This window comes from Triturus cristatus, chromosome 6 (genome assembly GCF_964204655.1).
Source record: "Triturus cristatus chromosome 6, aTriCri1.1, whole genome shotgun sequence".
Taxonomy (NCBI): Eukaryota; Metazoa; Chordata; class Amphibia; order Caudata; family Salamandridae; genus Triturus; species Triturus cristatus.
In genome coordinates, this window is record NC_140589.1 from 920442417 (window position 1) to 920466919 (window position 24503).

At 43.4% G+C, this 24503-nt stretch overlaps 1 protein-coding gene across 1 annotated transcript in view; it reads left to right on the forward strand.

Annotated features, from left to right (window-relative positions):
• The window catches only part of FNDC1 (fibronectin type III domain containing 1), a 1187183-nt gene that overhangs the window by 660614 nt on the left and 502066 nt on the right, over positions 1 to 24503 (forward strand). Inside the window, exons 12-13 of the mRNA XM_085611596.1 lie at positions 17493 to 17573; positions 21871 to 22017. Coding sequence (XP_085467722.1) covers positions 17493 to 17573; positions 21871 to 22017 — 228 coding nt within the window. The remainder of the gene's footprint in view (positions 1 to 17492; positions 17574 to 21870; positions 22018 to 24503) is intronic.

A 24503-nucleotide genomic window follows, 5' to 3' on the forward strand; every position in this document is an offset into this window, starting at 1 on the left:
TGTTATGTTAGGTTGTTTTATAAAGCGCACAACTCACCCTGGGGCATCTAGTCGCTAACTGGGAGACTATACTGAGGGAGGAAGAAACTGCATCTCAAAAGGGGAGTTAAGTTTGGAACAAGAATGCTTTTAGATGTTTCCTAAAGGTGATTAGTGAAGGGATTTTTCTAACAGCTATAGCGAGCTTATTCCAGTAGCTCGGAGCTAAATATGAAAAAGCTCTCCCTCCAGTGCGGGTAAGACGAATTCTGGGGACTTGGAGAAGGTCTAAAGTGCTGGATCTAAGTTTCCTACCTGGGGAGTACTTAACCAGTTTTTTCTAAGGTAAAGAGGACCACTTTCCTTCAGTGCGTTGTATGTAAGGCAACAGAAAACAGAACTTAAAAAAGGATCTGTTCTTTATTGTTAGCCAGTGCAACTCCCTCAGGAGGGGGGTTGAAGCTGACCCTGCCGGGCGATTCAAAATCAGTTGTGCTGCCGTGTTCTGAATCACTTGCAGTTTCGCCAGTTGAGTTTGACCCACTTCAGCCAGCAAGGCATTACCATAGTCCAGACGGCTAATAACCATCGCCTGGACTAGGGTTCTGCGTTGGGAGGTAGGCAGATAGAGAAAGATTTTCCTGAGAAGCCTTAAACTATAATAGCATGAGCTTGCCGTCGCCGCCACATGACCTTTCATGGTCAAGGCCTGGTCCAGTTTTATGCCGATATTTTTTACTGACTGTTTATGGGTGGGGGCCTGACCCAATTGGAAAGGCCACCAGTCGTCAGACCAGCTATTTATGGCTTTTCCCATCAACATAAACTCTGTTTTTTCTGGGTTGAGCTGGAGGCAGTTTCTTGTCATCCAGTCATAGATAGTAAGCATTCCGGAGGCAAAACGAAATTTGTCGAGCTCTGGGTTTGGTCCGTTGGTATACATAAGCTGAGTATCATCAGCATATGAAATAATCTCAAAACCCAGACGCTCGACTATTTGTGCCAGCGGAGCCATATATATATTGAAAAGGGTAGGACTCAAGCAGGGGCCTTGCGGAACTCCCCTATCCAGTAACTTTTTGCCTGAGGCGTACGGTCTCAGCATAACAGTTTGGGTTCTTCCAGACAGGTAATGTTCAAGCCATTTAAGGGCTGTCCCCTTTATGCCACAATCCAGGAGTCTCTCCAACAGCTTCGAGGGTGAAATAGTATCAAAAGCTGCGGAGAGATTTAGGAGGATCAGAATAACTGATCCTCCCCTGTCGACAGTTAATCGGAGCGCGTCCGTTACCGCCAAAATTGCGGCTTCTGTACTAAAGCCTGTGAGGGGTCCAGAATGTGATTAACATCCAGTTACGAGCTTAACTGTCGATTGATGGTACTGTCCAGGTTTTTTCCTAGCAGTGGTAACAGGGAGATGGGGTGATAATTACCCAGGACCAAAGGGTCTGCTGAGGATTTTTTTAACATGGGGCGGACAATCGCCTCTTTTAAGGCGTCCGGAATGGTGCCCGAGAGGATAGAATGGTTGAACATATCTCGGATTGCCGTGGCACAGATAAGTGCCAGTGACGCCATGAGTTTCGGTGGGCAGATATCTAGTGGTGATCCCGATTTGGCCCCCGTAAGGTCTTTCAGGACCTCCTCTAATGTGGCTAGTTCAAAGCAGTTTAGGGAGCATGCTGTTATCTTATTTCGCTCCTCGGATATTTGTGTAGAAGCCACATCAAGAATAGTAGAAGGAGGAAAATTTGCGTAGATATTTAGTATCTTTTTGCGGAAATAGATGGCCAAGGAGTCACATAGTTCCTGGGATTCCTGAGGCAACTGTCTGCAGGCTTTAGGGGAGACAAAATCTCGAACAATACTAAACAAGGTTTTCTGGGAATTGCTTGCATTATCGATATGACTGATAATAAATTGCTGTCTAGCGGCTTTTAGATTCAGATGGTAATTGGACAATGCCTTCCTATACAAACCCCTGTTTTCCTCGGTCTTGCTGATACGCCATCTTCTTTCCCGTTACCGGCAGCTGGCCCTTTCGAACTTCAGTTCCACTGAATACCATGGAGTGGAGGTTCTTCGAGGGGCAGAATTCACTTGTTTTGTTGGTATGACTGCATCGAAGGCCACTTCTAAAGCGGTGTTGAAGGTCTCCAATTGTTTGGAAACTTCCATAGTATTGACTGTCTGATCAAGGGAGAACACTTCATTAAATGCAACAGGAGTGAGATTACACCAGGTCCTCCGTTGGTCATGAGGTTGTTTAATGGGCCGTTTTAAACTATTTTGGCCTAATTGCTGTATATGGATCATGATCATATAATGGTCTGTCCATAAAAAGGGGTCTGGGAGATCACATTGAATCCGGTCAGAATTGGAGAAGACAAGGTCCAATAGATGCCCTACGTTATGGGTAGGACCTTTAATTCTTTGGGTAAGTCCCATAAGTTCAAGGGAAGTAAATAGTTTATTTACTTCAGAGTCATCCACTTTTTCCCCATGGAAATTAAAGTCTCCCAGCAGGAGAAAAGTATTTGCTGCCAATTGTCTGTCTGTGAAAGAAGAAGCAACCCATTTTAGAGCATTTTCACAGACTTCAAGATCGTGGCATTTTTTGTGGTAGTGGACAGTGTCAAATGCAGCTGATAAGTCCCGAAGAGACAAGGCAGCTACTCACTTATTTTCCATGGTGAGATTTAGATCACCCCAAATGGATATGATGACTGACTCTATGCTTCTCTCTGGTGTGAAACTGGACTGTTGTTCTAACATTATCATTATGTTCTGTGAAGTAGTGGTTTTGAGTAAACACTGCGTTCTCAAATGATTTCTTACTAAGAATGCTCCATTTGATATGAACCTGTAGTCGCTAGGTCGGAAGGGGGAAGGTTTTTCTTTTTGATGAGAGATCTAATGTAAGAGAGTTGCAGCTCAGATGGGAATGAATCTAGTTGCCGGAACTCATTGAGTAGGTATCTAGCTACTTACCTTGCACAGGTGGAGTGAGGGGTATCCTTCAAGATGTTTGCCTGTGCGGATCTGAAGGTGAGCCTGATGGTTTAGCTGCAATGAAAACATCAAGGAAATCTTTTTGTGTCAGAATATTGAAAGTATGCTTTCATGGTTTTTTTGTTGTCTGTTCCTATGGTGATTAGGTCACGTGTTGTTGTGGTTTTGTCAGTATCATGTGTAATGTAATTTTCAATCTTTCTAAATTTTGAGATCAATTAATTTCAGATTTTGTCACAGAAGTCATGTGATTATGTGTTTTGGCACTCTGGATTGCAGAATCCTGTTAGAATTTTATGGATTCTCTAGAAGGACAGTCTGCTTCAGTAACATACGTGAAATAGTGGTGTCATTTGTGGTTCTGGTGACTCTTCTGTAGGCTCTGTTATAGTGACATAGTGAGCTTTTGTCATTTTCATCTCGTAGTTTTCTCCATTTGCACTGTAGTATGTTGAGTTGTGTTTTCACCCTTTTGATATTGCCATTAACCCACCTAGTTTTCCTTTTGCAGCCAACCATGCATGTATGTTTTTTTTTTGCGGGAAACAGCGTTTACAATGCTGTTTCCACAATGCATGCCTTCACAACGCGGTCGTTACAATGAGCACCTTGTTACCACACTTGCCATTACATCGCAAGTTGTATCAGCGACGTGCTGTAGGGGGCGTGCATCACAAGTGAATGTGTTGAATTTTAAATCCAACACCTACCCTGCTGTTGCACAAACTGGAGTAGGAATAGTAATTAATACTATTCCTAAATCCAGCGAGCCCCCTACAGCAAGTCGTTGATACGACTTGCGATGTAATGGCACGCGTGGCAATAACACGGTCGTTGTAACAACCGCGTTGTAAAGGCATGCGTTGTAAACGCATGCGTTGCAACGTCATATATTCGTTTTTTGCTGGTATCTATTTGACCAGGGCAGTGGAGATCCATGTGTAAAAGGTGGGTATGCCTTTCAGCATCATATTTATTGGTGTTCTCTGAAAGAAAGTGGGAGTTGAGTTGGTGGATATCTAGGCCATGATTTATGGGGATTTGGCGTAGGGCAGCGCAGTAAGTCATCTTACTGCGCTGCCCTAAGCCAAAGTTAAAGGGCAGGAATGCACAAGATTCCTGCCATTTCTACCTGCACTGGCTCAGTTTCAGCTGCCTAGCAACATTGCAGGTCTATGCACCATGGGACAAGGGTGCCTGTGTTGTCGGCAGGATTGTTTTTCGGAAGGAAGGGGCACCTTGATGCACAAAAACAATCCTAAGAAGCATTTTCTTTTTTTCTATGTGTGCTGCATTCTGAAGCACACATAGAAAGAGGAAAAAGAAGGAGAAATAAATATATTTCTCCTTGTTACACCTTACCCTGGATGCATGAGTATTTGGCTCCTCCCCAGGTTTACATGATCTTATAGTTCTGGGGATGCGTCAAAATCCATGGGTGTTGCATAGAAAACCCACTGCATCACCCATGGAATGCCTCATGAGCACAGAGTAAAGCAATGATAAGATTTGCCCTGCATTGCCTTGCTCCATATCTATGAGACCATCCAATGTCATGCATAGTGGGTTTGCGTGGCCTCATAGATATGATTTTGTAATCTGTGCTGCTGGAGCATTACAAAACGTGATGCTGTGGTGGTGCAGGAGGCTTGTAAATAAGCTTCCTAGTTTTTTCCATTGCCTGCAGGAGCATTTGTTGTTGATAGACTTTGGTCTTTGAAGTGTTGTTGTTGTGTTGATCTTGAAAGTGATGATGTTGTGGATGGTCTAGCTTATGGGGGAGTTGTCTGTAAATGTGGCTTTTCCTAAAGGTGCAAATATGACATCTAGTGTATGTTCAGCACAGTGAAGTGGGCCAGAAATGAGTTTTTGGAGGTTGAAGCCTTCAAGGTTGGTTGTTATAGCTGTGGTTGTGGCTAGATTCTTCTCTTCTAACCACATGTTGAGGTCTCCTAGTATGTATATGTGCGGGTGATCTAGACAGCTGTTGGTTACTGTCACTATTAAGACATCTGAAAAGTTGACATTGATGCTTATTGGTCTAAATATTAAGAGAGAGAGGAATAAGTAATAGTTGGAGTGGTGTGACATCTTATCATCAAGGATTCACTGCCATCCATGGTGAGGTTTTCAATTTGTATTACTTGTAGTGATTTATTTATGAATGACAGACAGGCCTCTTCCAATTTTGTCAATACAATTTTTTTATGATAAGAAAATCAGGTGGGATGGCTTCATGGCATGTGATGCAAATTCTTTGCTGAGCCATGTTTCTGTAATGAAGATGAGGTCTGATGTTGTATCTGGGAGTAGATCAAAGATGCTAAAACTATATTTGATCATGTATATTCCATTGTACAGTAGGCGTGTTAGTTTTTGTGCTCCTTTCTCCTTCATGTCATGGTGCTTTTAGGGGAATATGTTGTATAGTATGGATGGAAGTTGAGGGGCGTAGGGCTTTTTGATGTGGCTAGTGTGAGTGAGTATTGTTCTTGTGGATTATGGTGGAGGTTTAAGTAAGGTTGTTTATGGTACGTTGCAGCTTTCAGCTTGGCAGCACACTGCCTGCTCTTGTCAAACAGACATGATGCTTGCCTGTAGAGAAAAGTACTTGTACAGCCTAACAACATTAGTTTTAAGCATCTTTACTTCAATACCACTCACAATCTTGCTTCAAGATGTTGTATTCAGTGAAGCTTTGAACACCACTCTCATAGGTTCAACCACACTCCCTAAACCTTTTTAGTCCTCTTTAATTTTTTTTGTAGCTTATACTATCATTCTATCTCCTACAGTCCAGTAAACATTGTCAATGATGGCCATAGATTTAGAGAATGAAGAATAAACCGTCTTCCCCTCTCCTTGGACATCAGAGATACTTGTGAATCCCTTTTTATATACCAGGCAGAAGCATATGTCAGGATCATTGAATGGCATATCGCATCCTTTGCATGTGATGACTATTAACTAGCAATGCAGCAAACGTCTAACTTTTACAGGTATCTCCATTTCACTCTAGAAACGTGGCACTGCGTAGTGGTTGTTTTGCACCTCATAGGGCAGCAGCCGCACAAGCAATACAGGAAAAAAGTGTTAAATGAAATTCTTGAATTAATCTCAGCTGCTAGCAAGTCCTCAAGTGTTTATTTCATAACATTTTTTGTATGCTCACTGTACACCAACATGGACCAAACTTATGCAAACCAGACTTGGTCCTGCTCCAATAGGAGCATTCAATCACAAACTGCTATGTACCCTCTGAACTGGAACAAAAACAAAACGAGAATAGTTTTGGACTTGTTAGGCCTCCTCAATAAGATGCAGCTCGAGTGCACAGATTGAATTTTATGTTCCCCGTTTAATGCTATAGCACAGCAAGCACATGCTTCACATCCAGATATATCCATTGCTCAATATATACACGGTAGTAGTGGTAACTGATTCGCACCTCTAAAGATACACTAAGTAAATAGTGGGTACTAGTAGAAACTTTCTTATAGATTTAGGTGCTCATGGGTCTAACAACACCCTACTACCAAAGGTGTTAGTTACAGTTATGGGCCAGAAGACCCCACCCGTTTACAAAATTGCAAAACTGGTCAACCCAAGCACTCAAGCTGTAGTAAAGAAAAAATGAAATTCAAACACAAAGGTAATTGTAGTGGAAACAAGATGTATTCAATGCATGAGGTAAAACGATGTTCATCTGTACAATCCACTTCTTAATAGGTGCTTGCCTCAGAAAAACAGCTGACAAGTGTTTCGTCACCAAGGTGACTTTTTCAAGGCTGTGAATTTTATAACACAAAGGATGTACAATTAGGAATGTAATTTACAATTTCCAGTTAGTCTTAAGTAGAGATATAGAGCATGTAGAGAGAAATGTAGTACAGGACTGTCCAGTGAGGTGATGAATTAAAGGACAAACCACAGTGTAACCGTAATTCCCTTGGGTGATTACCTCTCTGGACCGTCCTTTACTAGATTTCTCTCTACATGCTCTATATCTCTACTTCAGACTAACTGGAAATTGTAAATTATATTCCTAATTGTACATCCTAGCATGTGTCAATGAAAAAGACAAAAAAAGTGATACGTGGAATGTTGAATTAATCTCATCTACATGGTATGACTCTAAGTCGTATTTATACCTATGCTTGTTTTGCTCACTGTGCCACTACAGAAATGGACCAACCAAATGCATATCAAGCCTTGGTCATTCTCCAGCAGGAACAGTCTTACTTGAACGGTCAGGCCACATGCCTTCTGAACAGGAACAAAGAAGCTCCAGGAGTGTGATAGCCTTGTTGTGCCTCATCCATAGTTGACATGGCACCCGCATCTTTGCCTTTAAGGACTAGTTGTCCTTGGCAGGAACCACAGATGACAAACTGTGGTGGTCAAAACAACAAAGCCTTCAAACTGCCAGCTCCTTTTTTTCATAGACAAATTTATTGATTGTTCAGCTGCAAACATCACAATAAAACGTGTAAAACATATTCACACCATCATCCCACACACTCTGGTGAGTCTCTCTGGCAGTATGTGGCCCATCATCTGGGGAAATAATAGCCTTGTCCATAGTAGTCCATCCATTTGGCCCATATCTGAGAATACTTCCAGAGCAGCCACTGGCGATGTATATGGGTTTTCTTGTTTTGCACACCTGTCCACTACCCTACGCCACTCAAAGAGAGTGGGCTGTGAGCCTGAGCTCCATATCCGAGCTATGTCTCATTTTACCACCACTGTTTCGAGTCCAATAAGGGATCGATCCCCACAGTTATCCCCATCTTCATCAAGAATCCCCAAGAGTGCCATGTGGGTGTAAGGGTGATGGGGGCTCCAGTATTGGGGTCAACATATCCACAATCTGTTGCCAGTAGGATGCAATGGGAATGCATTGTTGCACAGCATGATAAAAGTTGGTGCCAGGGCATGAACAACTGGGACACTCTAGATTCAGGGTCCTGCCAGCTTGCCAAAGCTATGCAGGCTAAAGTAGGTGATATGGAGGTAATTAAGTTCTATAAGCCTAAGCCTTGCGGATATTGCTATCTGTTGAGGGGACAACCATAGCAGGATCCAGTCAGTGTCGTCAAGTCTCCCTACTCATCCTTCCCATTTCTGTCTCAGGGACTGGAAACCATCTGAGGTGTGTACTACCAGTGTGCACTAGATTTAGACACCCCTCCTTTCCCTAGCTTGCTCATCAATTACTTGGCGTTGAGGGGGCTATGGTCAGTCAGGAAGAGCTGAAGATATTTATAGAACAGAGTTACTGAGAGGGAGAAGTGTCTTTGAAGGTCATGGATGGGAACAGCCACACCACACTCACAGACGTCCCCAAGGGTCATAATACCAATCTGGTCCCACTTTGCGAAACCCTGTAATTGAGCAGTGGGTATGATGCGGCAGCCCTGTCAACTCCAGAGGACCACCCTGGTAACTTCAGGGAGGCCGTTAGGGATTGGGTCATCAAATAAAATCCCCATCAGTTGCTCAAGTCCTAGAAGGGACAGTTCATCATGGTATGCAGGGTCATCCCAAACCCTCGTTAACGCATCGTTGATAACCAACAGTTGTGTGGCTTTATAGTAGAGCTGGAGGTCAGCCATACGTATACTCCTGTCATACACTGACTTTCTCAATCTGTTATGGGCAATGCGTGGTGAGCCATGAGACAAAAAAAGGGCAAAGCATGAATGACAGTTTGTGGAACCAAAGGCCCATGATCTGCAGGGGGAAGTTTTGGAAGACATAGTGATGACTTGGGTGTACCATCACTTTAACTAAGGCGACTTTCCTAAGGATCTGCAGTGTCAGCACCTTCCAACATTCTAGGTCAGGGGGTTGAGATTAAGATTCCAGGTCTCGACGTGGTCCCTTTAGCTATGAAGTCTAAGATACTTAAAGCATGTGGTGAAGATGGGCATAGGTGCGCTCCATATTGTGTCTCCATCTTTCCCTCTAAATGGTACTAGCAATGATTTCCTCAGGATAACCCCACAGCCCGAGGCTTGTTCGCAGAGGTCTAATATTTCCATACTGTGGGGACCCGATGTCTGAGGGTGTGAGAGGTAAGGTCTGCATAGAGGGCGATCCTAACCTCAGAGCAATCAGCCCACTCCCAGCCTGGCAATCAGGCATTACAGCATATCAGTCAGGCCAGATGCTCAATCATCAGAGCAAAAAGGAGAGGTGACAACAGGCAACCCTGCCATAGGAACCTGTTGACCAATGCCTGCGCCTGCTATTCAGAGTATAGTATTCCGATGTATCTGCGAAGTCTGGGGCCCAAACTCATCCTCTCCAGAACCCCGGCCAAAACAGGCCAATCTACTGTATCAAAGGCCTTTTCAAAGTCCAAGAGGGGAAGGGTCAATGACTCTGCCGGTCTCCAATGCGGGTCATGGCCAGGTGGAGCCTTCGGATACACTGTCTAGTACTGCATTCTGGCATAAATCCACATTCGTCTGGGTGGATAAGTTTAGTCAGTACTGGGCAGAGCCTGTTGGCCAAAAGCTTGGTGAATATTTTGATCTCTGCATTGTAGGAGATACATTGGTCCAAGGGCCCTGCGGCTTAGTTATGACCACTATGGTGGCTGTTTCAATGTACTGTTGTCTACCTCTTGGTAGAGATGGAGCAGAGAGGGGGTTAGCTGAGTGGAGTATCTACTGTAGTATTCTGGGGAAAAGCCGTCAGTGCCAGGTGTCCTGCCAGAGTTTAATCCATGGATCATGGCACTGATTTCTTCTTCCATGATCGGACTATCAAGGGCTATGTGGTCCACCTAGGAAAGCGCTGCAAGTGGGATGTCGTCTAGGATTGGGTGTTGCCGTTCACGGCGTGGGTGTTCCTGGTGGCCATTAAATGTTTCACAGTAAGTGGCAAAAACTGCAGTTATGTCAGCAAATGAAGTGACTAGGAGGTGGGGACCATTGCGTTTCTCAGGGACTATGCAGGATGCTATACACCTAGTAGCTAGCCAGTGAAGTAATTTCCCTGATTTGTCACCATGTTCGTAGACTCGTTGTGTAGAGGCCATCTAGCATTGGTGGACCTCCTCCATCACTGTTTGTCAGAGGGTCTCTTTCCCAAATATCATTTGGCGGCTGAGTGTCTCACTAATGTGGCTAGTGCTATGCCATTTGAGATCCAGGACACGGGTCTCGAGGGTGATCATGGTTCGCACCCTCTCTTTTTTGGCCATTCTGACATTACCTTTGGCAATCCCTCGAATGGCAGTCTTACCTGCCGTTCAGAGGATGCCCAGAATCATTGGTCTATTTCAGCAGAGAGAAACTCTGCGCAGTTCTTGTCCCGAAGGTGCCAGGCATTGAAGTGCAACATCGTCCACTGGGCCCCCGCCACCATCCCCAGCTCCACTGTCACTGGAAAGTGGTCTGATATCCTTCTAGGGTGCATTTCCGCATAGGTTAGCTGCAGCATGTATCATGTATGTTGTTGGAGGAGTATGAGGTCTATGTGTGAGGCTTATGTGTGGGTATATTCTTTTCTAGAGCCAAGCAGCTCTCCAACTATCACAGATGCCCAAGGCATGCATCTAATCTACGAGTCTGTTGGTGTGTGCCAAGCAGTTTATCGTGGTAGTGCTAGAGGCATTCAGGGCAGGCCTCAGGTAGTGTTAAAGCCACCCCTAATCACTTGTGGCATCCTGGAGATGACTTGTATCAGGGAAGTTAGGGTCCCTGTCTGCAGAGGGGGTGGGATTTATATGCTAAGGAAGTTATAGTGTTTCCCTTCCAGAAGACCCTCCACTCCTATGTATCTGCCTAGCAGGTCAAAGCTTGTGGCAGTCACAGAGAGGGACAGTTTCTATGAAGGATGGTTGCCACCCCATTGGAAGCCCTGTGTAAACCTGTACGTATTGTCTGATGAAAGGGCAATGTGACCCCCATCAGGTGAATATCTTGAAGTACCTGGATGGGGGGTGGTTGACATTTTGAAGGACTGCTGTACTCTTAAGACAGACCAGGAGACTGTTCACGTTCCATGACATGATGAGAAATTTCATCTCTTGGGTATGTGTGGATGAAAGTGAGGATAAAGTATGTGTGCCGGTGGAATCATTCAGAGGTGTCCAGTTCTCGACTGGTGCAGGCAGAAGTGTGCCCCCCATCTCCCAAAGATGTCATGAGCTCGTTTGTGGTTGTGGGTGGTGCTAGTTAATGGTAAACCAAGAACAATTCCCATCTCCCCACGTTGCCCCCAAGGTTCCAGATCAGGGGTAGTGGAATGTCCTCATCTTGAGGGGTCCCCCTCTGGAGGGCGGTTTCGGTCGGCCTGTCATGAGCTTCAGAGTCTGAAGATCTTGATTGTCTCCTAGTTTGGGTGCAGTTCCTCTAGGTGTGTGGACTTCGGGTCTGTTATTCCTTGGTGTGCACCAGGGCCATCCTATAGCTCAGCAGGATTCCTCTTGGACTCCCACCTTAGGTGAATTAAGGTCCCGTTGTTCCATTGCCCACTTGCAAGCTGCTTTGGGGTTGTCAAAGAAGTGTGTGTGGTCTTGAAAAATCACTTTAAGCTATGCAGTATAGATCAGCATATATTAGATGTTTAATGCTTCTAGTTTTTGCTTGACTGTGTTGAATGATTTCCTTTGCAGTTGAAGTGAGAGAGGATTAGAACTTGAGGGGTCATGCCTTCTTGCCTCCCACAGGATAGGATCTCTGTCTCGATAGTTAGGTAGCCAGGCAATCATTGGAGGAGAGATGGGCTCGCTCCAGTATAAACCACGGTGACAGTGTCCCCTCACATATCCATGATTTTAGCAATGTCTCGAGAAACGTCATATGGGACTGGATTTCTGCCCCCTCTGAGAGTCCAACAAAGTGTCGGTTATTTCTTCTAGATTTATTTTTGGCCTCATCTTTCCACTGTTTGAGGGTGGTTGGTAATGAGAATGTCTTTACCATATTGACTTTGAGGATCATTATGTTGTGTTCAATTGTGAAGATCCTGTCCTCTGCTGCGGTCATCCTGGATGCCACATTGCTGAGATCTTGTCTGAGGAGCACTGTGTTGGCCCCTACATCTCCTACCTTGGTATCAACTGCCTCCCTGGACAACTGGTTGGCTAATAGGATAGGGTACATATCTGCAGGGGCTATTTTGTGGACTGGCTCCATGGGCGGGACTGGCTCCATGGGCGTTCTAGGGGATGGCATATTTCGGATGGGTCGGCAGTCACCATATGCCTGAAGCTGTGTGTGTTCCAGTCACCTCTCTCCCCATGAATTGAAGGTTGGGGGGATACCACACTACAGCCCACATGCCCCTAGAAACCACAGCAGACAACACATGCAGCTGGTCAGCACCCTCTGATGGCTCAGGATGGACCTTCACCCCCTGGCAGCAACCATACAGCGCAGGCGACCTGGACCGGATCAGAACGAACAGACCCAATGCCCACACTGGCCCTATTGCCCTAGTTGGGGGAGCACAAGCAGGTTTGGCTGAGTGTCTGGAGTGAAGCTCCAAGGATTTTGATCCCACAAAGAGTGGGATGCCAGGTGCTACTGCCTACCCAGAACATCGGTTAGGCAGGGAAGAGGTCCGATCTAGTCAGATGATCGAGGATGGGCTCCTTCTGGAGCCCAACGGCCCTGTAGGTCATGTCAGTCCCCCTCCATGATGCCACAGCCCAGTGTGTTCTCCTGGGTGGGGCCCCAGCAGCCAGATAGAGTGTGCTGGCAGGGGGGGGGGGTGCTGGTAAGAGGCTCTTCAAATTGTCACCCGAAATGTGTAATCATGTTCCTTCTCCTGACACAAGCCACAGCTTCCATAGACCATGATCCACATTAGCCCTGCCTCACCTTGGGGAGCGGGGTGATGCAGAGCCAATTTTGTGCCTTGGGACAGCGGTAGTTCTAGGGGATTTTGTGGCCTCTTAAGGAGAGAAATTGGTCAGGTCCACTGCATGGATGCTGGAGGATGGCAGAGGAGGTATCAGAGCACAGCTAATGTGTGTCCCCCATCTTGGCCAGTCCGGCAGCACCCAGCCTCTGTCAGCCACTTTTGACATTAAGATATATAATAGGTGCACCAAGAAAGATTTCATCAAAAAGAATTCTGATTTCTGAGTTGCTGGAGTTTTAACCAATAATGTGAGATTTGAAGAGATCTTGACAATGAGGCACAGAAATTTATCAGATCCATTAAAGGACAAGATAAGCTTTATGAGTAGCAGCATTTCACGATTTACAAGCAATGAAAAATTGAATTGAATGGAATAGAATCATACGGTACTTGTATAGCATAGCTTACCTGTGAGGGTATCCAGGTACTGGGCTGCGGGATTCAGTCAAAAAGCCAGGTCTTCAGTTTCTTCCTGAAGTTTGTCAGTGAGGGTTATGTTTTGAGGTGGCGGGTAGGGCGTTCCAGGACTTGTCGGTGAGGTGGGAGAAGGAAGGTCCTCTGAAGTGCTGGTGGCAGATGCGCGGAGTCTGTGCGAGGGTTAGGTAGGAAGAGCGGAGGTTTCTGGAGGGTTGTTGGGAGTTCAGGCGGTGGTTCATGTATACTGGACCTTGGTCATAGAGGGCTTTGTAGGCAGGGGTCAGTAGCTTGAACTGTCATGTCTTCTGGAAGGGGAGCCAGTGGAGGTCTCTCAGGTGCTAGGTAATGTGTCTCCTTTTGGGCAGCTTCAGGATCAGACCGGCTGCTGCATTCTGTATCGTCTGGAATCTTCTCATGATTTTGCTGGTGATACCTGCATAGGTTGCATTGCCATAGTCAAGACTGCTGGTGACGAGGGCCTGAATCATTTTTTCTGCTGCTGATGGGGAGCCATTTGAAGATTTTGCAGAGCATTCGGAGAGTTTGGAAGCAGGCTGAGGAGACGGCGTTGACCTGTGGTTTCACGGAGAGCTCGCTGTACAGGATGTTGCAGAGGTTCTGTGCAAGGTCTTTCGGTGTGGGTCCGAGTTCTGATGGCCACCAAGTTTCATTCCAGGGGGAGGTGTGGCTAAGGACAATCAGCACTTTGGTTTTGTCTGTGTTGAGCTTCACGCAATTGTCCTTCATCCAGGTGGAACGTTTTTCAAGCAGTGGGAGTCCGTGGTGGTGGGGTATGCTGAGAGCGAGAGGACGAGCTGGGTGTCATTGGCATAGGAAATGATGTTGACGTTTGGTCTCTGACGATGTCTGCTAATGACTTCATGTAGATGTTGAAGAGGGTAGAACTGATGGATGAATCTTGAAGGAGCCTGAAGATGGTGTCTTTGGGTTCTGAGGTGAAGGGGGAGACTAATTCTCTGGGTGCGTTCAGTGTGGAAAGATGCCATCTACCTAAGGGCTTCATCTTCGATTCTGATCTGGTTTAGTCGTTTGATGAGTGTGTGGTGGGAGACGGTGTTGAAGGCTGAGGAGAGGTCGAGGAGAGGAGAGGTTGAGGAGGATCAGGGTGGCAAATTCTGAAAATGGGAGGTATTCTGCAATACATCTTTAGCTTGCCTGAGAGAAAATTTTGGGTCAGTTGTAACAAACTTTTTAGCATTAACGATTTGAAAAAAAGACTCATTTCCTTTATGTATTTCATTAAGCAAATATATCACAGAGACTAACTTGCCAGTGATTTTTGGACATACATCAGAGGTGAAAATCTGCATGTCTGAAAATCAAACATACCTCTTCTTACATCAACTAATCAATTAGATGAAAAAAGTTCCCTTGCTTCATTTCTTTTCAGTTTCCTGTATGAACAGACACATTTTAAAATTCCAAAAGCCACAATAAATGCTTAGATGGCTTATCAACAAAGGCATCAGAATATGTCTCGATGCCCCTTTCTTTCTCTCTGTTTTACCATTTTCCTTTTTTCTCCCAGCCCACGTAAATATTATACCTGTTGCCTTAAAAGATGCTAGTTTTTTGAAAATTCATGTTGTGGACCTGTATTGTGAAACATGTTCTGATGCACTGAAAACCATATAAAACTACAGTAACTGTAGTAATAGGGGAATGCTGTGGGGTGATATTGTGGGTGTATGGGGATTAATGTGGTAGTGGTTGATAGTGTTGTGGCAGATGGCAGTAATGTGGAGGGGTGGTATTGTGCGGTGGCGAATGTGGTAGAGTGGTAGCATGGTTGTTTGGGATGGAAGCACACTGGGCGAATTGGTAGGGGGTGGAGTATAGATCCAGTGCTTGAACTGGTATTTGTCCATGTCCACTGGGCTTGGATCTGATTGCTCAGGTATCTAGTTTGTCATGTGCTTTATAAAATAATTAATCAGTTAATAAATCTAAGAATTACACACCACTATTGGTTACTGTTTTATTCAACCTTTATCATTGAACTATTCTGCTTTATCTCAGACTTTGAGCATTTGTGGAATGTGCTAGGTGTGGTAACTACTTTTTAATTGTATGGTTTTGAGTTGTGTCACTATCACCTTGTTCCTGAAACAACAGTAAGTTTGTGAATGACGAAAGCTACATTTATTTTAGCTAGAACTTAAGCACGATCATAGATAGAGTTCTGCAAATTATTGATATTTTCACTAAAGCATTTTTCGTAGATCACAAAGTATTAAGGAACCACTCAGTTTTGTTCAATTAATGTGGCAAAATGTTGGTGGTTCACAACTAAATGTCAAGGGTGTCTTTTGTTTGTGTTCGTTGTCCTTGACACTCCTAGTGAAGTGTTATTTGTCCAGTGTATGATTCATGTTAGGGAATTCCATGCAGTCTGTGTGCTTGACTAAGACATGTCAGGTGCAATGGACTTGGTCATTCTATGCCTTTTTGGATGCCAATCCCTATCTAATCCAACAAAAAGTCAAAATGCAAATGACCAAAAAAAACAACAAAGTCCTTCCAACTTACATTTATATTTATTAGTTTGCAAAATCATAAAATTGAAAAATGCATTTTGCCTGTGTGAAAACTTCTGACTTGCTTGGCACAAACCAATAGTGACATGTAATGAAAAATACAAATATAAACCTAAAGTCTCTTTTCATAAACTTCAATCAAAATTGGAATGAACTCAAGCCCATTTGCATTATTAATGCAGTCATCATAAAATCACCCAAAAAGCATTTAAACGGGGCTCGTGACTAATACGTATTTTCATAGAATTGGACTATGCCCTCTTGATTATAACAAGCTTTTACTAAATAAGATTTGAACAAAAATTATCTTTGTGTATAGATAACTTTTCTTTCTAAATTGAAATTAACAAGATGACCACAGACCTACACATCTAGGGCCCGATTCCGATGGCTGTCGGACCGCAACCAGTGGCTCGTCGGTTGTGGTCCGACCGCCATCTGCTGCTGCGGTCCGACCGATGCATTGCAATGCATGCGGTCTAAGGCAGCCGGCAGAGGGACCATCCGACGCATTACGACTGGCTCAAGGAGCCCATCTGTTCATCGGAAAAACACCTCATAATCCCCTAATGACGGCAGCTCCACCCAGCAGGATTATGATGTCGGTTTACGACAGCCATTCTATGTCAGCCTTTCCGACATGGACATTGGGCACCACTAACAGGGCCTCCTTCCCTCCTGGCCCTCTGCATTGTGGCAGGCACCGTGAGGTACAGGGATGTTTGAAAACATTAATTTTTCAGTGGAAGCTTGTGCTGTGGGCCTTTTACACCTGGTCGTAGTTCGTGACATGTACCTACGCAGGAGGAGCATAAACAACAGTTTTTTGTTTTAAGAAACCCCTCACCCACCTACCTAGTAGGTGGCATGCTTCATCATCGGGGTCCAGCTGGATTACCGAGTGTAATCCAGCTGTGCTTCCACGCCTGAACTACAGCGGAGCGTTTTTTTGTGTGTAAAGTGTACAGTGCTATGTGCAGTGAAATTATGTACTAAAAATGTCTCTAGGAAGTTCCCTTGTGAAAGTTTTATTAAAAGGGTCCTAGTACATGACTCGGTACACTCGGTAATCCAGCTGGACCCCGATGATGAAGCATGCCACCTACTAGGTAGGTGGGTGAGGGGTTTCTTAAAACAAAAAACAGTTGTTTACGCTCCTCCTGCGTGGGTACAGGTCACGAACTACGACCTTTACACCTACCAAGGACTTGTCCAATTTGTTTATTCAGTGACTACCCAGGGAACAGGACAAGTAGCCTTCCTATTTTTCCTTACTCTCTTTTTGTTTTGAAGGCCTTTTACACCTGCCAAACCGGCTTGCATTGAAAAATGGATGTACCGACCGCCCTATGGGGGGTCCTATCCAAATAATGCGGTCGTAACCACCAACCTGGGGTCAGGCGGTTCCCAATCGACAATGGTGCCGGGCGGACGTGACTCCGCCCGACATCATAATTAGCCCCTTTGTGATTTGACAATGTTAGAGACTACAAAGAACACTATTTCGGGTCATTTATTTCATATTTTGGAGAAAAAGCAACACTCCAAAAATTTATGAATAGATGAACATGTTTAAAGATCATTATTACTAGTCATTTATTAAATAAACATATTTAACATTGTAACATTTTTCTATCACAGACAGCTACTCTGGTCTGGAGACTGAGGTGATGGTGACCACTGAGGGCACAGAAGTCTATACCTACCGAGGTGTAGCTGAAGGTACTCTTCCAAATGTTTATCTTCCTCAATGAGCATGGATTAATTTTCATAATTGGTTTTTGAAAACTGTGTCATCTTTTTTGTTATCAGGACAGGAGAGGACTACACAAAATGTAACAAAATGTCAATATTTAGTATTTTCTCTATCTTGGTATAGGGTTAAGCTGCTTGTCATATTTTGTTTAACTGGCGGTTCTTAACCTTTTAATATTTGTAGACCCCTACTGAATAACTATTGGAAGACGGTGATCCCATCTACTATTTGAACCTCAAAAAAATTTATACAACTAAAGGAACAAGTATACCTCAAACTAATACACTAATTATTAAATATTTTCTTTAATTCTCAAACAGACACATATATACAAAAATCGAAATTCTAAAAAGAAGTTTGGAGCTGTTCAACATTTGGATTTATTTCCTTAAAAGATATGCAGTGCGCAAGACTCTAGCATGTCTAGAAACTCAGTTACGTAATAGGACCCAATCCTAGACAAGCTTCTTAATGCCCTTTGTATTCCTTTCTTTCATTACTATTTTATATTCAATCGTTAATTTTAGGGCCCACAACTTCTCTTTATAGTTAAATTGTATTGAATAGAGTGTATGGTTCCCAGTATTTTCCTGGTATGAACCCAAGTCAGACAGAACAAAGAAACTTCAAAACAATTATTAGAAGAATAAACTTAGTTTTTTTTCCTTTTGTCAATAATAACCCAGTTTATTTCACTAATATATTTTTTAAATGTTCTTTGCTTTGTATGACGTGGGATCATACAGGAAAATACTGGGAGCAACACTCTCTATTCAATACAATATCTAGCATCTAGGTTTGACTTTTTGCTCCTAATGCACGGTCTCTTTGGGCAAAGAATAACAGTGATTCAATCGAGGCCACCAATTGTCCTTACTACTGTTTCAGGTACTTGTGCTGCTCCTCCTCCTCATGCTAAATTTTTGTAGCCATCAGTTTCAAATTCCTTCACATTTACAAAGCTTTTTAAAATTTTAAATTCTGGTTTTAGGTGATGTGCATATAATTACTCTGCTAATAATAATTTTCAGAACAGTTGCGGACACCCTGAGGGGTTGTCGCAGACCACAAGGGTCGAGGGACCACAGATTAAGTAATAGTGCCCTAAGGAACTCATGAATCTTGTCCTTTGTAAACCTCATATCATAGACTTTACAACCTTGTGGAGTCTACTTGAGATCTATAAACATCAAGCCTTGCTGAGACGTCCACCAAATCTCTTGGTAACACTGTTTCTCTTTGATTTACTGTAAAGTTACATTTTCCAGGCAAATTCCTCTACTTAACATTATAATCATAATAATTCCCTTGTCAGGATATCCCCTTCGGAGAAGAGTGATGACTACTATATTTTATATGTTAAGGAATTGGATTTGCAACATGCATTGAATGTGTTAATCTGCCAGGGCAGGCTACATGGTGTCCTTGCGATAGGTACACATTGGTTGTATCAGTATTGCTTTACCAAAGACCAAGGTAATGTCTGGTTGGATCTCTGATAGCTTTTATGTGATCTCCTTAAAAAAGATGTGGGAAATCATGGCGTGTGTGCATGTGTTTGTGCATTCATGTGTGTGCATGTCTCCGCGCAGCCAGCGGCAATGAGCATTCAAATTATGCTCATTAATAAATGCTTAAAAGTAATTAATACAATTCTGTTGGACTTTTCTTTATCAATGCACTTTTCTACACTCCGCTACACCCCTCACATACAAAAAGCACAGCACTCATATGCACAGGCCACAGATTCTTCACAAGTAGACCTTTCCCACATACACCAATAACCTTCACACAGACTTTCCCCACCCGCCCCACAAACTTTCTGTCAGCCATCACTCCCCAGATTGGGTTTCTTGAAGAGGCGTCGAAGGCCCCAAAATAATGTTGCCTTATGAGTATACTGGCAAATAAACAATACAGTGTCACAACTAAGGGGCATGATTCCATATTACAATGGCCATCTGTTGAATGATCTCATAATGGGTATAAAAATCCAAGCAAACATCATCAAACAAAGGAACATTTTATAATGCTTTTTGCTACTGATTGCTTGTGATGCAAAACGGGACAAATAGAACTGTTCTTTTCGCTTCCTTGGATGTATGTGTTTATGTGCTGGTAGTTGTATAGCGCAAACTTAGCTCAAGTGCAACAGAACAGTGAACGAGGGCATGCCCCCCTGGGAATGCAATAATTGGGAGAAGGTCAAATGTGTGCACTGTCAGGTCAGCAGAGGTGCTCTTTGAAGATGTGTGTCTTCAGCTTTTTTTTTTTTATGTAATAGAGTTGGTACTGATAGGATATCAACCAGCATTTGCAATGCAATAGGTCTCGCATTTACGCAAGTTTAAGCTATTGCCATTGTAAATAACAAAGCCTTTTATTTATGTTTTAACAACAAAAACAAAAATAAAAGGCATTGTTTTTGCAATCTCAATAGCTCAAAGTAGCGTACATTTTAAAAACCAACACATAGATAAAAGGTTTGTCTCTTACAATGCCAATAGCTCAAACTTTTGCAAATGCAAGACCTATTGCATTGCTAATGCTTGTTTTTTACAGGGGCCTGATATTGCAACACTGGCCCCCAGTAACAAAAACGGCTCCCCAGGGGTCTAAAACTGCCCCCACCATGGCGGCCAACCAGGGAAACGCCTGGTGCCAGCTACGGCCAGTCCGGCCCCGGTGCCGTTTTTGTGTGTTTGTTTTACTTTTGAGGTGTCTGAAATTCCTACATAAACTCAGAAATTCACAAACTTTAGACAGCACACGTCAGAGAGGCAACTGTTGCTCCATGTTGTCAAATTGTGCTATCTATATTTCATGCATTCATTCTTAGAATTTTCAAGATATATATATTAACTTTAGACACATTAAACCAAAAACACAGGCTAGGCTCAGCTCTTGGGCTGCCCCGCACTTCACAGGGCAGCCTAAGGAGCAAAAACTCCATTGTGCAATGACATTTTATGCTGGGCATTAGGTAATGCGCCCGAAAAGATTTTGGCAGTGGTCTGTGCAGAATTTTTTGGGGACACGTTCAAATGATATATTTTTTATATTTGGCCCAGGCAGTTACTATCAGCTTCAATTGGTAGTAGGTCTAGGCAGGTGTGTGCAAGGATAATGTTTACTCTGCTTGTGCCAAGCCCAAGTGCAAAAACAAGCCATATTGGAATGTTTTTGTGTTGTTTTATTGGTATTCGCTTTGCGTCTAAGGGGCAGATTTACTATTTTTTCATGTAGCGCACTGCAGCAGCCGCAAATGCTGCACTGCGCTACAAGAAAAGCAGAGAGGAGAGTGCCCTATTTACTAAAATAAGGCACTCTCCTCCCCTCTCACTAGCGCCGGTGTTAAAATCAGCTGCTGTGCACCACGGAGACACCTTTGCACGATTGTGCATGGGTATCTGCGTGAATCTAGCTTAGGTTCTGTACTGGAAGGAACCCTTCCAGTACAAAATACTATGCACAGACTCACTTTCACGATTTCTCACGTTGTATTCATGCTTTAAAGTGCAGCGCACATGCAAAGTCCGAAAAGGAAGAAGAAATTAGAGTATTTCTCCTTCCTTGGGCCTACTTTAAAAGGGTGCAGTTTTCTCACGCTAAACCCAAACTACTTTATTTTGTAAATTGGGTTTTCCGTCAGAAACCTTGGATGCTTGCATGGGAATGCCCCTGCAGCACCCCTGATACGCCCCAAAACAAGTTTAGCGCTGAAAGTAAATTGGGGGAAAAAAAATTTGCGCCAATTTGCATTACTTTTGTGATGCAAGTACGGCTCAAAATCATAGTAAATCTCTCCCTCAATGTCCTGGATGATGGTATGAAAAGGAGATCAACCAATGAGAAGAAAAACAATGGGCAGTGAGAGGCTCCAGCCTCCATGTTAAGACTTACTGACTCTATCCAAGATAATGGCCTGCCTCAGGCCTATTGAAGCCAGCATATGGGTGTCTTGGGGAGCCTGAAATGAATGGGCAAGGGGGAGATGAGTTGGTGTTTAAGTTGGGACAAAGACAATAGTGGCCTCACCTCAGCCCTCCATCGGTAAGCAGCCGGTAGAGCAACTAGGAGGTTTATGCAGACAAGAAGTTTTCAGGAGATGGACCAATAAAATAGATAAGCATACCTGTCTAATGTCAGATTTCTTTCTATGTCAATCTTTGATGATGAGCCAGTGGAAATGCACCCATGACTGACTCCATTTTCTTTGGTGTGGGATAAATTGCTAACTCTTCTTTTTTCTTTCCCCTGAAGATTATGAAATGTTTGAGACTACTTTGCCCCCAAGTATCGAATTAATAACTACACAACCTTCAGCCACCGAAGCAGCGCCGGAAGGGACACCTTTCAAACCACCTTTGGTGTCTAGCCATGATATCGCTGGGAAAGAACGATTTACTGGTAACTTGTTTTCATAAGTTATTTTGTTTATTTTTATTATTCAAAGCCAAAGTAGGACATTGGCCAAATTTGTTCACTGACTTTTGCAGAGTGTTATTGATAATGTGTTACATTATAAACGTAAAGTTGATTTCCATGTCTCTTGGGAGATTGAACTGAATTGACTTTGCTTAATAGTGTAATTGCTTATGCAGCATTCTGTCCATTTCTAGTCCACACTTTAATATAAGAAGTGAGTGGAATTGATGTAGAAATAAGTGATAAGAATTGAAAACGTGTTCATTGAGTACATTACAAAAACCAAAAACACCACTTACGCTACTCCATTCTCCAAAACAACAACACCACACCAACATTATTTACCCATCCACCCACACACAGTAAAGTGTGTCAATCATGGTTCCCTTGCCAAAAACAAATAAAGAGCCTTCTAAAAATCTATGTGGCATATTAACAAGGAACGGGGAAAATTAACGCTAAGGGTGCTTATCATTAATTTTTTTAACGCCCGCTATCGCTGGATAATAACGCCTGGCTATCGCGTTATTAACAACGCTAACAGCCTAGGCGATAAAAAATCCAGCGATAGCAGCATTTTGGGAGGTTATCGCTGGTAATGCAGCGATAAAACTACAAGGATAGGGATATCCTTGTTGATAGCCCATGGTTGATTTAGCCAAGTAATCCACCTCCCATTGGATTACATGGCTAAATCTGAAAATTAGCAGACGTAAAAAAGCAGCGTTAACCATGGTTAACGCTGCTTTTTTTGTCTCTAACAGGGTTAGCGTGAAGCTTGATAATAGGAGAAATGTCGCTTAGCGACATTTCTACTATTATTTTGCTCTGGAACGCCCACTTTGCATCTCATTAGAGATGCAAAGGGAAACGTAGTGAAAAAGGGTGCTAACATGCGATTTTGCATGTTAGCACCCTGTTGTTTATAGGGCGATATTTTTATCTCCACTTCTTTGGTTTTTAAAGCCAAAAAAGCGGAGATAAAGCCCTTGTTAATATGCCCCAGAATTTCCAACAAATTGCCCTGATCACATTAAAAATAATACTCACTGAAATAGCCCAAATCCGGCATTTTTAGAGCCTAATTACTATGTGCTCATGCCACAGGTAATAATACATAGCTTCCATTATTAGACATAAATTATCTCACAGATCTTCAAACACATGGTAGTTGCTGCTGAGAGGCTTGCAGATATGGGCCTCCCTTTCTCTTGTCCATGCAGTAGAACTATAAACCGCTTCAGTGGAACCAGGCCAGCACTCCTATTCAAATTCTCATCTGCCAATGCACTCATAAGTAGCTCACACTTTTTAATGTTCAGTGACTAGCAACGACATTAGCAGCGAATCAAAATATATCTCTTGAGCTGCAGAGCAAAAAGGCGTTAAAGGCCTTCGTAAATTACCTCTGGAAGAGTTTTCTCTTTCTGCTGCAAAACAGATTATGTTCAGACCAGACCTAAGCGTAGAGGGTAGAGAGACTCTGCCATCCCTTGCCTTCTACAAAACCTGGATACCCTTAGCTGTACTCATTTAAAGACATCACTTCTCCACAAGTTACACACTCAGGACTTTGGCCTAATTTACAGTTTGGCGTATTGGATGCCCCTAGCACGTGTAGGGTGGATGCCCCACCCACATATTATAAGTGCATTATAGCATATGGCACTTGTAATGTGGCAGACACAATATTCACCATGGTTTGGAATAGCTCTATTATGGCCTCCTTCGACTGTGTCAACCACAACATCATCTCACTTGACTAGACCTTAACCGAAAATGACAGAAGCACCACCTAAACCCCATACCCATATATTATTTACTTAAAAGACAAACATAGTTCCACGTCGTACCTAAGAATGCAAATGCAAGGTTGTGATTTCCAAAAGAGGCAAACGCAGTGGAACCACCTACACAGACAGAACTCCGCTGCTCATGTTTACAATTCCCCCTCTCAAATGTTAGTTCAGAAACAAAACCTCTCTGTATAAGCACTTGAGGAGGTTAGACAGAAGCTAAGGAGAATATTTACTAATCTATCACACAACGCAGTGCAGCAAGCAAAGTTGCTGCACAGAATTGAGTTAAAGCGAGAGAGCAGAGTGTTCAATATTTACAAGTTTATGGAGCATTCCTGCGCTGTCCTTGTGCTGGCTCACTATGTGCAGCCTAATGATAAGGCAGGCACCCTTGCACGATAATGTAAGGGTGCATGCATTCTAGACAGGGTTGTTTTTGTGCAGAAAAACAGTTGTCAGAGGCATTTTCCTCTTTCTATATGTGATGAGGAATACTTCACACATAGAAAGAGGAAGTAACAAGGAGAAGTGAAGACATTTACCCTTGTTACACCTCATTGGGGAAGGTGTAGCATTCTGACACATTCCCAGATTTACTACCTTTAGTAAATCTGGGAATGCACCAAAACCCACTGGGTGGGTTCATGGAAACATCCATGTTCCAACCGA